General features: G+C 32.5%; 3 protein-coding genes across 3 annotated transcripts; all 3 read right to left on the bottom strand.

The window, feature by feature from the left end:
* Positions 1-1475: 1475 nt before the first annotated feature.
* On the bottom strand, positions 1476-4529 carry LOC125858607 (cyclic phosphodiesterase-like). Its single transcript, XM_049538434.1, has 3 exons — positions 4009-4529; positions 2931-2985; positions 1476-1913 (listed from the first exon to the last, which is right to left on the bottom strand). The coding sequence occupies exons 1-3, from the start codon at positions 4417-4419 to the stop codon at positions 1714-1716; spliced, it is 666 nt and encodes a 221-aa protein (XP_049394391.1). The 5' UTR covers positions 4420-4529; the 3' UTR covers positions 1476-1713.
* Positions 4530-6105: 1576 nt separating this feature from the next.
* On the bottom strand, positions 6106-8522 carry LOC125860365 (oil body-associated protein 2A-like). The gene is made up of 4 exons (XM_049540304.1): positions 8261-8522; positions 8069-8151; positions 6993-7107; positions 6106-6362 (listed from the first exon to the last, which is right to left on the bottom strand). The coding sequence occupies exons 1-4, from the start codon at positions 8520-8522 to the stop codon at positions 6106-6108; spliced, it is 717 nt and encodes a 238-aa protein (XP_049396261.1).
* A 1133-nt stretch (positions 8523-9655) lies between these two features.
* LOC125859194 (protein NRT1/ PTR FAMILY 4.5-like) lies at positions 9656-14909 on the bottom strand. Its single transcript, XM_049538899.1, has 7 exons — positions 14904-14909; positions 14505-14601; positions 13893-14110; positions 11964-12407; positions 11316-11443; positions 10820-11166; positions 9656-10233 (listed from the first exon to the last, which is right to left on the bottom strand). Exons 1-7 carry the CDS (start codon positions 14907-14909, stop codon positions 9656-9658), a joined length of 1818 nt encoding a protein of 605 aa, XP_049394856.1.
* Positions 14910-15156: the final 247 nt, after the last annotated feature.

Raw genomic sequence — 15156 nt, 5'->3', positions numbered from 1 at the left:
AGATTAATTCTTAATTTGATATCTTTGGTTTCTATTCGTAAATTAAAGAAGGTGATTAGTCTTATACTAATTGTTGTCTCTAATTTCTTCGTAATAGGGGGTCTAGATCACTTTTGATTTAAGTTCTTGAATTGACTCTTTTAGTATCATAATTAGTCTTAATCCACTAATTTTGAATACTAAGATCAATTAGAGTTTTTAGCACTTTGTCTTGAAATTGGGGGTTTTATTCTTGAATTTCACATATCTTTCAATTTTTGTCTTTAATCTTTATAATTTCGCTTCCGCATTATTTTCTTGTTTATTCTGATAACTCGATTCTTATAAACTTTCCTCAAGGAGCAACCCTCCATTGTTACTGTCCTCAAACTCAAACACTGAACCCCATTTAATTTTGACTTCGATTAATCAAACCTTTCAAACACAATCTCCAAATTACCCTATTTGAACAAGCTACGGATGAATGCTTCATTTTTTGGGTTCTATAGAGCAAAATGCAATTTATAATTGGAGCAAAATTCTTGTTACTTTCTTAGTTGGATGGTAAGGTGATTTTGGTTTTATTTGATATTCATGTCATGGTTGTAAATTGGAAAGAAGATTGCTCTTTTTTTTTTTTAATTTATACAACGTAGTTTGAATTTCGAGGATCAAATATATATTGCGTTTGAATAAACAATATTAAGGTTTTTGAAAAACAACTTATATATATCTAAGAACTATGTAATTTTTTTTATAAATGTATACCTAATAATTCAACATTTTTTAAAATATACGAATAAATTTGATCCAATTTTTTTTACTTTATGTCTCGAAATTTGAGATTGTGAGAGTATTATTCTTTTAATGAAGTTATTACTCGAGTATTCTTAATTTTTCAAAAAAAAAAATAGTTATGGTAACCAACTTTTTAATTGAATAGTTTAACATTAAATGGGAAAAATAAATACAAATTCAGTGTCATCTCTTAATCTAATATTTGGTGGTTGATATTTGTGTTAGCCTTCGATTAAATTTAGATTCATGTTCGGTTGAATATCAAGTATCAAAGAGAATCTCTTTTGCAAAATCTCCCAGTCCCTCTAACAAAGGCGGCCTAATACTCGGGGCTCGAACCAAGACCTCTAGTTTAAGAATAAAAAGAAAACGTCCATTCCAAAATAAAAGAAAACTTACCATTCCAAATAATCCTATCTAGTCCAAAGAGAACTCAACGATTATCTTAAACAAACATCAAAGTTCAAAGAGAATCTCTCTTTTTTTCTTTTGTTTCTCAACACATGTCCACCTGTGTTGGAATAACAACTAAATCAAGATTTGTGCCAAAAAGTCTCTCAACCCCTTAACAAAAGCAACCTCATATATAGGGCTCGAACCAGAGTCTGGTTAAAGAGAACCTATTGATTGGTACTCCATAGAGCTATGTTTGACTTGTATTATGAAATTCTTGACAGCTTAAATAAAGACCAAAAAAATGGCAATTGCAACGCTTTATATGGTTGTGTAATTAATAACTCCTGGAATTTTTTTGCAAAAACCCAAAATATACAGAAAAAGGAAGCCCCAACAGCACAGTTCTCATGTATAAGACATGAAAAAGACTTGAAAGTTGCTGGCAATGAAAATTAAGGTAAAGATAAGGTACACCACATTTTCTTGAGCAAAGAGTTTCAGCTCGTGGAGAGTTAACAGTGTCGTTAGAACTAGTTAGTGCTAGCTGAGATTGTACTCTTCAATCTTCTCCCATGATTTGAGGCTTTTGTCTTCGGTGTCTGTTTTGTACAATGCAAGGCGTGATATCTGGAAGCTCAAGTTGTCAATGCTCTCATCAAGGATATAAGCCTTCTCTTGAGCTTTCTTCTTTTCTTCATCCGTCAAATCGGCATAAAGAATGCTCATATGAGGCATATATGCTGCATGGTCATAAAAACTGAACATCAGCAATAGAAAACCTATCTCATGATAGAAAGAATTTGGTAGAAAGTAAACCAGTAACGTTTTGACAGCTTGAGGAGTAAATAGATTTACGTCTGTTACAAATTGTACAATTTGCTGCTTTCAGAATAGCATAGCATCTTTGCTTTATCCTAGAGTTTGTCCGCACTCACTATACTGCCCCGCGCCCCTCGAAAGCCCCAAATGAGAAAAACTCTTCTAAGATTATTCTTCATTGCTAGAACAACACAAACAATAACATAAATCCAGAAAAGTGTGTCTACATCAAGACATGAGTCACTCACCATAGATAGTTCACGTACATTTCAAATTCCCGACTTCCAAAAGAACCTCATGTACCAACTGGCAACAAATCAACACCATATATTCAGGCAACATGAGTATATAGATTTAGCATTCACATAGGGGAACTTAAGATTCCAAAGGAGTCTCTAACCAATTGTCGAGTTCTATATTCCAAATGAGCTCGTTGCTATCATCCCATCTTTTCTAGCCTTAGTGGATAGAGTTACCTAGTATTAGTTGTTGACGGGAGGTGACAGGTATCTTGTGGAATTAGTCGAGGCGTGTGCAAATTGGTCCGGATACCATGGAATTAGTCGAGGCGTGTGCTAGTTGCTATCGTGAAGGTAGACGATCAGAAATTCATCCTAATAACAATGTTGATTTGAAATTGGAACGAGGGGGGGATATGAAGGAAGTCTGAGGTGAACGATGGCTCCTTGTTTAGGAGATTTAAGGAGTGTGACAAAAAGGATATTCAGGCAAGTTCAATCCATTGGGAAGTAAAGGGATTAAAAGGAATTATTCTCGCTATCATTTATTCTGTTTTATGAACATTACGAGTAAGTATCTGACTACTATAATGTAACAAGATGATACAGAGACAAACAGAGAAGTCGAAACCATGAAAAAGGCAAAACGACTAAATTATAAAAGTGCCAGAAAATACAAAGATAGAATGTATAACTTACGACTTGAGCTGTTGTAACCAAAGCTGCTGCAGCAGCGTGCACTAGCCTCCACAACCTGGTAGAAAGGAATTCCATATCACTAATTTATCCTCAGCAGCTCAACTTAAAAGTGATCATACATTTAAAAAAATCAACGTAAAGAATAAGTAAACTTCCATAGTTCCCTATATATGGATTCTGTTTTCTCTTTTCCAGTTGCAAGGTTGATATGACATTGACAGTTCTACTGGCTAAAAGATTGATTTCCCTAAGTTAAATAATTTTGACCCTTCAAAAGTGAGAACACATAGTAATACTAACACATAAAGGTATAAAGAATCAACACATAGTAAGCAGATGACAACAAAATAGTACGATAGTAGAAGTACAAGTAATCAACACATAGGACCAGAAATCGGCATACAAGGAATCAACATATAGTAACAAAAGAGTATGATAATCGAGGTACAAAGAATCAATATATAGTAAAAAAACCGAAGAACAAGAAACTATTAGAGCAATACTACTACGACTACTAATAATTCAAATGAAAATCTTAAGATCTGTTTCTGCCTCAGTGATGGGATGAAGCAAAAGATAAACAAACACACTAATAAAAATTTGAATAAAACAGTACGACAATCAAGGTACAAGTAATCAACACAGAAACCAAAATTGAGGTACAAGGATTCAACATATAGTAGCAAATGGTAACAAAACATTACGATAATCGAGGTACAAGTAATCAACATGTAGGAACAGACGAGGTACAAAGGAATCAACATATAGTAGCATATAGTAACAAAAAATACAATAATCAAAGTACAAGTAATCAACACATCGGAATAGAAATTGAGGTACAAGGAATCAAACATATAGTAACAAAACAATACGATAATCGAGGTATAAAAATCAACACATCATCGAAACAAAAACCAAGGCACTATACTATAATCGAGAAACAACGAATCAAACAGATACTAACATAAATCAAATTAAGGACAAGAAACTACACAAGCAATACTACGAGTCTACGACTACGACTACGATTACGACTACAACTAAAAAGTCAAACAATAAAAAGATTAATTTTTTTTACCTCATTAGTTGGATGAAGCAAAAGATAAACGCATTGATAAAAAAAAGTCCCAATATCAACTTTCTCCACAGTAACACTATACACCTTCTTCACCCCTTCACATCCTCTTCGAAACTTGTCACGTGCCTCCTCCTCCGTTAACCTCACCGCTCCGACGACAGTCACGTGAGGTTCAAATTGGGGCCCACCAAATTCCGATCTAAGTCCACCCATCAATTTCTTAACCCTAACACTGACATCTTCCGATGGAATCGCCCAAACTGAATAAACTTCAGTTTTGTTGGTGTCTGCTTCGTTGAGTTGTACATTCTGCATTGGATCTGGTACTGTGAGAATCGAATAAAAGAGTAAAAAAATGGCTATGAGTCCAAGAAATGAAAGGAATTTGATTATGAAAATGTTATTGAGCATGAAGAAGATGATGATTAAGGGATTTGAGAAAACCCATTTTTAAAAAGTTTTGATTTTTTTTTTTTTGTTTAGAAGTAATGGTTGAGAAGTTGATGGAATATTACAGAGATGGTTTAGCTGGGGTTTTTTTTTTTTATATTGTAGAAAAGGTGGAAAATGGCATTATGTTCAACAAGTGGGGTGGTGCGTTTCATGGATCGAGGTATCTATTATATTTAAATAATTTTAAATTAAATTTCAAACTTAACTCTCTCCCAAAAAATATAAATTTCACTAATTTAAGGTCTAATTACGTGCTCTCACATCAATTTTGAAAATTCTCTTTCGTATCCATTTTCTTTGTCAAATATCAATTTTGAAAATTCTCTTTCGTATCCATTTTCTTTTTAAAATATATGTATTTGAGTGCGTATTCAAATACATATGGGTCAAATTAAGTATAATTTATTTTAAATATAAAAGCATATATTTGTATACATAGACTCTCTCCTTGCTTCTTCCTTATTTCGCTTGCCTCACTCCCTCGTCTCTCTATTGTATCTATCAAAATTATGTATTTAATATCTATGATATATTGACTCTCTTGCTTACCCCTCTCTCTCTATGTGTCTATATTTCAGAGTATATCTGATATAAAAAATACATGTATCAAAGAAAAAAAGGAGACCCAAATTAAGTATAATTTATTTTAAATACAGAAGCATGTAGTTATATACATCGACTCTTTCCTCGCTTCTCTCCTATTTCGCTTGCCTCACTCCCTCGTCTTTCTATGTATTTATCAAAAATATATATTTAATATCCATGATATATTGACTCTCTTGCTTACCTCTCCCTATGTTTATATTTCAGAGTATATCTCCCTATTATGTATATTTCAGAGCATATTTGATATAAAAAATAGACATAATACATATATTGACCCCTAAACTTGGCTTCAAATTTTAACTTTGACCTCCAACTTTCATAATGCACAAATAGGCACTTTAACTATCCTACCTTTAAATAAATAAACACGCGATTTTTGGAGCCAAAAGCGTGAAGTGCAAACGCTGCCACGTGTATTAGTGACCCACTCAATGGCTACCAACTATTCAATGCATATGGGCCCGTTTTCCTGTCTATTTGACACCTTTTCAAATAATTTCTCTTTATTTTTGCCTCACAACTTCTTCCTTCACTTTCATTTTGTGGTAAATTAATATTTGNTACTGTTGACCCCCTGAATTTTTACATCTGACGCGCCTAATTTGAGTGTATTTCAGGCATTTTGCCAGGTAGGATCCGAGTGTTTTTTAGTTTAAGTTTTGGATAGTTAAAGTGCCTATTTGTGCACTTACAAAGTTAAAGGTCAAAGTTAAAATTTGAAGCCAACTTTAGGGGTCAATATATGTATTATGCCTAAAAAATATATGCAGGAAAAAAAATTAAAGGAGCATTGTATCTAACTTAAATTTAATACGAAATTATTTATTAGTGAAACAGGATAATTACACTGCATATAGAAACAATCTTTGAACCCAAATAGTCGAACTTTAACTAAACCAAAAAATAAAATAAAAATGAATTGCTTCATCCAAGAATTGAACTTCACATATATATTCTTATCCCTTTTAGTAAATGCCTTTAAAAAAGCAAAACATTAACATCTATGCAAACCATGCATGCAAAAGCTTGTCTACAAACTCATGGAAATGGTGCTATCTTCTTCATCTCAACATCCTCAACATCGATCGCGAAACCCTTACCGTGCTCCACCCAATAATCCGCCCTCGAATTGAGACGGGTGGGCTCAGATAAATCAGCCCGAGCTGTTTTCATGGCGTCCATCGATATGATGTACTTGTCATCTCTCTTCTTGACTAGACCTATTTTCACAATGCCCAAATCTACTGGTTGTGGAGACATCATTAGTGATGGAGGCCCAATTGGTAACTTGTCACCTTTGAAATTGCAAGTTAAAATTAGCAATTAGTACCACCTTTTTTTGGCTTTCAATAAGTAAATAAATGAAGAATTTAACATGGAATAACTCGTTTAAATCTAAAAATCAAAATAATCAACATATAAATTACGATAGGAGGACTAATGTACTATTAGCAAAGTCTAAATTTCGACTCCAAACATTTTGACAGTGAATTCAAACATAACTTCATTTTCAAATAAAATTTAGTATTAGTAAAACTAAATAAAAAGCACTAATTAAAAGCTACAATAATCAACAACTCATCACCTCTCGAAACACGAACAATCACATATAAATTGAGACGGAGGGACACGCATTGTCCCAATTTATGTAACACGACTACTCGGAATTTCGAGAGCCAAATATTTCGACCTTGAATTCAAACATAATTCTTTTTTGAAATAAAATTTAATATTTGAAAACTAAATAAAAATCAAAGTACTAAAAGTAACCATAACCAACCATCCAGAATACATATGAAAAAACCACCGTGAAAAAAAAAACTCGTTTGACTTTCGAAATCATCAACAGTGCCACAGTTCATTGTTAACAGTGCCACATGAACTGAAACAAGGCCAATTTATAATTTATTAAATTGTAAAGTTACCTCTATCTGTCTGCCACGTACACCAGAATTTGCCATAGGTTTTGGTAAGATTCTCCAGTTCAGGCATTATTACCATTTCTGGAACTCTTGGATTCACCCAAAGTCCTGATTTTATCTACATATCAAATTTTCACAAAGATCAAACCGATATGACTTATTTTAGATCAAATGTACGATGAAACATAAGAGGTGTTTTATGTAATTACAAGTACAAAAAAATTTAATAACATAACCAATACACCATCAAAAATGATCTTTAGCAATAATTAATTAATGACAATAACTTACATATTACCACTAAATACAGTGGCGGATCCAGAATTTTCACTCAAGGGGTTCAAAAAATAGAGATTTGAGAAGTGAAAAGTGATTTAGCCTTTAGGAATGGGAACTTGATTTTTTTTTTGTTCAAATCACACTTTAAAAAAAAGAAAGAAAATTAGGAACTGAAACTAAATGAAAAGAAAGCTAAAAAAAAATGAAACGCTAACGTCAGGATGCGAACTCCAGACACAGAAGTTAACTTTAAGGAGACATGCCTCTACGCTATAGCTTTATTCTTGTCCATGAGTTTAGGATTAATATGTCTACAGAAATACATAAAATTTACCTTATATATATACGTTGTAGTTTTTTGTCAGCGTTTTCGAGTGATCCCCTGGAACCCACGTGGGTCTACCCCTAGCTAAATATATATTTTTAACATCAATTAACACACTTTGCAGATGTCCCTGAAGCCTATAGGGCATTAAATTCAATGACAATTGACTAATACCGCTAAAACTTTATCACTCTTTATTAATTTATATATTTATTCCCCTAAAAGTGATTTTTATTGTAGTAATATGGTAACTAACCTACTAGGAGAAAACGATCTCTACGACCGCTCAGAAAGAAGAAAATAACCTTTCGAGAAAAAAAAAAAAAGATCAATCTCATGAGTCTTGGGTGTAAAAATGAATATTTAATTTCTTGTAAAATCGATATATAAAACTAAAAATAAATTTATAAAGGACTACAAAATCATTCGTCTACTAATATATGGTGTTAAAAAAAATGAAAATTAAGGTACAAACCTCGTGTGCATGAGAATGCCAAAGTTTTTGTTCTTCTTGAGGCAAACTTTCAAAGATACGTTCAGATAATATATACTCCACTCCTGCATATAAATTCATAATTATTTATACCTATAGTTATATTAAAAAAAAATGTATATTCACCCGATCGACCTGATATGAAGTTTAAAAAATATAAAACTAACAATATACCGATAAGGCGTCCGGTGGATTCATCAGAATCATAAACAGCACACTGAAGAAAATCTTGATTTACGCGTGTGACATAGTGATGTGTCTCAATTTGACGGGACATATCATGACTGTACATAGCAAATGTACAAACATGTTGGTTCATTTGCTTGATAGGTTTTAAAGATTGCATCATTTGAGCCCCTTTGTCTAGTATATGTTGCCCCATTGACATAGGCTCTCCTGGTGGAACTTGCTCATGACCTTTTGTTGTAGAAGCCATAATGATAGAAATAATTATACAGTTTTTCTTGAAATTTTTTGAAGTATAAAAAAGTGATTGAAATGGATGGGGTTGAGTTGGGTGGAGCTTTATTAAGTTTTTGTTTTTATATTTGATGAGGTGGCATTGTATGATGTGGCGGATTTTCGGGCGGGCACGTAGACATGCATGTGTCGTTGTGGCATTGTATGATGTGGCGGATTTTTGGGTGGGCACGTAGGCATGCATGTGTCGCTGAGCCTTGTAGCCACGTTAGTGATTTGCATGGAGTGTTAGTTTTTTTGTGTTTGTCACTGTTATTAGAGGAGATTCGGAATCAGGTAAAGCTAAGGGGATTATGAACCTCTTTTGAGATGGAAATTATAATTTTTTTTTTGTATATATTATTATTATTTTCATGTATATCAATAGTTCGAATTATTTAGTGAGAATTACTTTGCATAAATTACTTGAGTGAACATTGATTTATTCTAAAATTTTGACTATAATTTAAGTGATAAAATTTAAATGATATATATATATAAGTTAAAAAGTATATATTTTTTTTTTATATATATACATAATAAATCTTAAACGTACAGAATTTTGGCTGTCTTTATCTACCGTTAGCAAATCGCGTTAAATTTATCATTAATGCCATTGAGGAGTTCTAATGTAAAATGAGTGAACTTTATGTATGCGTTCAATTTTATCTTTCTTAATTTTTAATGACGGTCTAAAATAACTCTTGAATTGAAGTTTCGTTAGGCATCAAGGGTAAAAAGGAGACTTTTTTCTTGAGGAAAAGATAAATTTAGACCAAAACAATTCTAATAGAGGGCAAAGTTACTCTAGTATTTACTCCTTTAATTTTCCTTAATGAGAAGTACAAATTGATTGAATATAGCAAATCAATATTTTGAATATAAAATAGAAAGACCTTTTGCTAGACAACCAACAATAAGGAACTAATAATTCAATTTTCAAAACAACTGAATTTTCCAAGTACAATTAGAAAGAAACTGATTTCCTTGCTAATATATAGCAAATAACATAAATTTCACTTTCAAATCTTCGTCAACAATAACAATAACATATCCACTGAAATCCTGTAAATGAGATTTGGAGAAGCTGATAGTGCTTACTGATCAACTCTACTCTTGCCTGGAGAAGGTAGAGAGACTGCTTCGATCTTTTAGAGCATGTACTCTACTATCATCTTGATCACTAGGACTTTTTTGTACCCTATACTTGTACTTACTAGCAACAACCAAATAGACACAAAAATTCAAACAACACAACACAGCTAACATCAAGTAAAATAAATTCAAATGGTTCCTATTAAAATTATTCCCAACTAACCACCCTCCACTATTTGTAACTTTTTTAGTTGCCTTGTTCACAATTTTCACAATAATTGAACTCAAGAAATATCCAATTGACATTGAAGTCCATAGAAAACATGATGACACTGATTTCAATTCTTTTGGTGCTTGAGAGTAGAAGAATTCAAGAAGTCCCACATAGGTAAACATATCTGCAATTCCAAATATGAAGAATTGGATTGAGAGCCAAAACACACTAATAGGCAATGGTTGTAGCACGGGAATCGCATCAAGCATGTTGTGTTCCCGTGCTACTTGTTTGCGCTTGACTTCTAAGATGGATGCTGCTGTCATAGATAAAGCGGAGAGGACTAAGCCAACCCCGACTCGTTGCAAGTATGTTATGCCTGTATAGGTAGAAGTGACAAAATTAGCCTATAAAGATATGAAATGCTCAACTCGCACAAACCATCCATTTATTGATACAACTCAAGCTCGCCCAAAGCATGTAAGTGTTTTGGGAGATTGGGATCAAACTCATTTTAGACCAAGTAATTTTTGGATGGATTAATGTCCCATCTGCTTATTAATTCAAATCATTTTGATTCGTTACATTCAAAAAAGAAAAAGAAACTTTAATTTTAATAAGTATGTAATTCAATATCATTATAAGAAAAAGAAAGTTTTAATAGTATGTAATTTTTATAAATAATAGGAACAAAATAAAGATTAAAATTTAGTAATAGTGGACTGGTTGAGTTATGACCTATTGTTTAGCTAGCCCATTTTGGCCCAATTGATTTCACCTCAAGTAATATCAGGACGGGTTAATGACCTGCCCCTGTCTATTTATTAACTCGGTTCATTTTGACCTGTCAAATTTAGCTCAATCAACTTATTTATTAACTCATTAATCTATTTTGACCCGTCTAAATTCAGTCAAACCCGTTCATTTATTAACTTAAGCCCAAACCGTTCATTTGACACCCTTACCTGTGGGAATGCCGGTAAACTTGCGCAAGATTGGAACGATGATTTGATCGTAGACGGGGATGATGATGATCAAGAACACAATGGGGATGATTGGCAATGAGGCAGGTGGTATGTGAAAGGAATTTGTGATCCTTGTATCCATGGTGAAGCCTTGTTGAATTGAAAATGTCTGAAGTTGGGCTAGACAAAGTGTCATAATAATTGTACAACAAAAAACAGGTACCATACTTAGCAAGATTTTTGCATTTTCTACTTGTGTAACTCTACAAAGTCTCCATGGATTAATTGTTTTTTCAGATTGTTGTTGTTGTTGTGATGTTTGAATAATAGCTGCTTTATCCAAGAACCTAGAAGAGGAAAAAAAGAAATAAGTTAAAGGAGGATTGTTGTTGCACCAATCCTGTTTGTTAGGTGCAATACTTATTATTATCTTTTAGGTGATCTGATAATATAAAAATTTGGTCGAATAAGTGTATGAAACAACGAGATAACTAACTTGTATGTATCAGTATGAGGTAGAAACTCTGCTGGAATTGCAGCTTCCTCATCCTCGTCGATCTCATAGAGATCGGACGAGTCCTGAGGAAGTTGAAGATTTCTGTTTCTTATGGCTGCAACATACACCTATCAATAAGAACACAAGTAAGGAAAACAAAATTAGAAAAATGATCATATATAGTTTATCATAGAAAGAGAATTGTAAGAGTTCTAAGACTATGTTTGGTTAGATCTTTTTTAAATAATGTAGTTGTACTCGTGTCAGATCCTCAAAAAATGAATAAAATTTGGAGGATTCAACACATATCAGGAAGTATTTCTAAAGGATCCGAGCAACATATAGCTAAGACTTATGTTTAACTTTCGAAAGGATGACCTTTATGTTCTTGAATCCACAAAATAAGTGTTCGTACTAGAGTTTTTCACGAGCTTCATACTTCGACTATCTGTTATTCTCTTTACCTACCTAAACTATCACTCTCTTTGTATTAAAACACACCCTCTGTGATGAGTTGGAGAAATACTTGTTTCCAATCAACAATAGGCATGTGTAGGTCAACTCAGGATCTAGGTGTGTTTTTTAATACACCGAGAAAGTAATATGTAGTTCATGAGGTATGAAACTCACGAAAAAGTGAGAGTTTACCTGGAAAATTTCAGTGATGGCACTTCTTCCCTTGATAACAAATATTCTATACCATGGTAATCCAATACAAAATATTATTGCACCACACAACATAGCCAATGTGCTCACAAAAAATCCCCAATCCCATCCTTTATGTTCTTGAATCCACACAATAAATGTTGTACTAAATGAACCACCAAGACACACAGCTAACAAAAGCCAATTGAAGAAACTTGACATTTGAATTGCTTCTTTCTTGTCTTTCTCATCAAATTGATCAGCACCATGTGATGGCAATGCTGATTTTATTCCTGCCGAGCCAAGTGCTACCAAATAAAGTGCAACAAATAAAAGGGCTGCATTTTTTCCATCAACTTTCTCACAATTTAATGTTGGATCAAGAATGTTGCAAAGTGGTGGCTTGTATTTGGGATAGTGTGCTTGAAATGCTAGCAATCCTAGTCCCTATCAAATAGTTGAGGAATTCATTAGTGTAAGATTTCCATAATATAAAGGGGTATAAATAAGTTCAGACTCTTCAAAAATATCGACAAGTGCGTGTTGGATTCTCCAAAAGTAACGTATTTTTAAAGAATTCATCACGGGTGCGTACGGCAACATTTCTGGAGTGTTAGAGAAAAACATAGGTATAATCTATGTTGCTTGGACTTTCGAAAATATAATGTTGTGCCCGTGTCAAATGTCAGATCCTTCAAAAATATGCTACTTTTGAAGGATCTGATATACAGTTGTTGATATTTAAAGGGTTTGAGTAACATAGGATATAAGTGTTTAATTGTAAATTATTGAATTGTGTTTTATTATTTGTATTTGAATCATATTATAGAGGTGTTTTGAGTCATTTAATTACCAAAAAAATAATTAGATGTCACTCACAAATGATATGTAGAGGAAATTAAAAACTAAAAAAAATCCCTGTTTTGTTTTGGAACTAATAGTCATAGTTAACATGATGATATTATTATGAGCAATTTTCACATATAGCAAACAAAAAAATATATTTGTATGTTATAGCTATAGTTTGCATAATTGCGCTCCACAACAAACATAAATATGTATATTTCGCTATACATATACAAAAGAAAGCAGTTGTATATAATCTGTTTCTATTTCGGTATACATATACAAAAAGATCAATTGTACAATTTGTGTTTGTATAAAGCGAGAAAGAGAGAAATGCAAAAGAGAACTGGGCAGGGGAATATTTGTATTGTATAGTTATAAGTGTATAGGACAAAAATATATGTATTTTGCATGTGTATATACAATTTTCTCTCACTTTATACAAACAAAAATGCAATTTATACATTTCTGTTTGTATAAGTGAGAGAGGCAAGGGAGAGACTGGCGAGCGAGATCTGGGAAAGGGGAACGAAAATATATGTATATATATAATTTTCTCTCGCTTTATACAAATACAAACACATTTTATACATTTGCGTTTGTATAAAAGCGAGAGAGGCGAGGGAGAGAATGAGAGTGGCGAGCGAGATTCACCAGGAGAGAGGCGAAATAACAACAGTTTGCTATGATGTACAATTAAATCAAACTATGTTTATAACATTTAATTTGAATTGATAGTTTGCTATTATATACAATTTTCCCTATTAAATACTATCCATTCAAAGTTTGTTTTTTCTTACCTAATATAGCAAAGTTAGATCAAGGATTTAATCTTTATGAGTTCAAACAAATTAATATATGTTACAACTTCGATGCTTTTTTTACACATAAAATTGTGTTTTGCATTAAAAATACTAATTTCAAATGAACCTGATGTCATAATATGGCATCCGCCTCAACATGTTAGGTATACCCTTAGATTTACCTTTAATCATATACATAATTTGTATATAGTCAATGCATAAAACTTAAAAAAACTACTCACTTAGATAAAATTAACAAGATGAAGAGAATATGAAATATTACCAAGAATTCAATCCAACATGAAACAAAAACAGCTGCGAATCTTCCAATATAAGTGTCAGCTAGGATTGCCACAAGGACAGTTAAAATATAACTGGTTCCTGAGTAATTTGTAACTTGAGTTGCTGCATCAGCTACATCATAATGCATCACTCCATTGAAATAAGTCACCAAGGTTACTCCTAACACAAATGATGCTATGTTCTCACAAGCAAATGTACCTAGTAATTAATACACATAATGTTAAATGGTGGAATTAGCGATTGAGCTAGGATTTTCACTCAGGAGAATTCAACGTATGGTATGTAGTCAAATATATTTATAGAATTAGATTAATACACATGATTATATTCTTATTAATGGTATGACATTATTTGGAGAAATCACGTGGCAACTTGGTACAGAGCGAACAATATCACATTATGTTAAGAATATTAATCTTGAATTGACTTAATTCAATATATTGGTATCGAAACTAATGGTGCAATAATATTATTAATTTTGTGAAATGTTTTGTGAAAAAATTATATGATTTTAGCTTAGAACAGACAATATCACACTATGTTAATAATATATATATTTGTGTTGAAGGGTTCTTGAGTCAATATTCATTACCTAAAATGAGTAAGGAAGGACCTTGTCCTCCATGTTTATCTTTAGTAGCTATTCTTCCTCTCCAATCAACCTTTCCTTCAAGAACTTCACTCTTATCCTACAACCAAGATATTAGGAAAAAAATAATCAAGAAAACATAAAGAACTAAAATTCATATTATATAAATCAATATGTAGAAATTGAGAAATGAGAAATGGATTAAGGGTATGTTTAGTACGAAGAAAAATATTTTTCAGTGCATTTTCCATATTCGATTGGTTAAAAGTTTTGGAGAACATATTCTCTACGAAAACAAGTTTCTTAAAAATGAGTAAATGAGTTCTCTAGTGGAAGTTGGAAAAACAAATTTCACATTAATGGCGTCCTCCTCGCCCCATCTCCACCATCCAACGTGCCTACCTCCATACTGCCTCCACCTATCATAATATTTGTCTATATCATATACAAATAATTTTAAAATAATTTTTTGATTACGTATCGAGCACACACAAAAATAAATCTACTTATTTTCTAGGAAACTATTTTTCTTCGTACCGAACACACCATATATAAATGGAAAATTAAGTACCATAGCTACTCAAAAATTGTGATCCTAATGCAAGCAAATAGAAGAACAATCTATATTAGAGTGGCAATAATTAGGGTGAATGTT

The sequence above is a fragment of the Solanum stenotomum genome, chromosome 3 (genome assembly GCF_019186545.1).
Source record: "Solanum stenotomum isolate F172 chromosome 3, ASM1918654v1, whole genome shotgun sequence".
In the NCBI taxonomy this organism is placed as follows: Eukaryota; Viridiplantae; Streptophyta; class Magnoliopsida; order Solanales; family Solanaceae; genus Solanum; species Solanum stenotomum.
The sequence above is the reverse complement of the archived record's forward strand: the minus strand, read 5'-3'. Positions and strand labels throughout refer to the sequence as shown.

Bases quoted from the DNA above. Each gene is read 5' to 3' on its own strand.
- LOC125858607 (XM_049538434.1), bottom strand. From the start codon at position 4,419: ATGCTCAATAACATTTTCATAATCAAATTCCTTTCATTTCTTGGACTC. The intron at 2,986-4,008 runs GTAAAAAAAATT...CCTTTCTACCAG, and splicing joins TGCTTCATCCAACTAATGAG to GTTGTGGAGGCTAGTGCACG. The intron at 1,914-2,930 runs GTAAGTTATACA...ATGACCATGCAG, and splicing joins TGGTTACAACAGCTCAAGTC to CATATATGCCTCATATGAGC.
- LOC125860365 (XM_049540304.1), bottom strand. From the start codon at position 8,522: ATGGCTTCTACAACAAAAGGTCATGAGCAAGTTCCACCAGGAGAGCCT. The intron at 7,108-8,068 runs GTTTGTACCTTA...TTTGATATGTAG, and splicing joins GGCATTCTCATGCACACGAG to ATAAAATCAGGACTTTGGGT. The intron at 6,363-6,992 runs GTAACTTTACAA...GCAATTTCAAAG, and splicing joins TACGTGGCAGACAGATAGAG to GTGACAAGTTACCAATTGGG.
- LOC125859194 (XM_049538899.1), bottom strand. The intron at 11,444-11,963 runs GTAAACTCTCAC...TCTTATTGATAG, and splicing joins CCATCACTGAAATTTTCCAG to GTGTATGTTGCAGCCATAAG. The intron at 10,234-10,819 runs GTAAGGGTGTCA...CTACCTATACAG, and splicing joins GTTTACCGGCATTCCCACAG to GCATAACATACTTGCAACGA.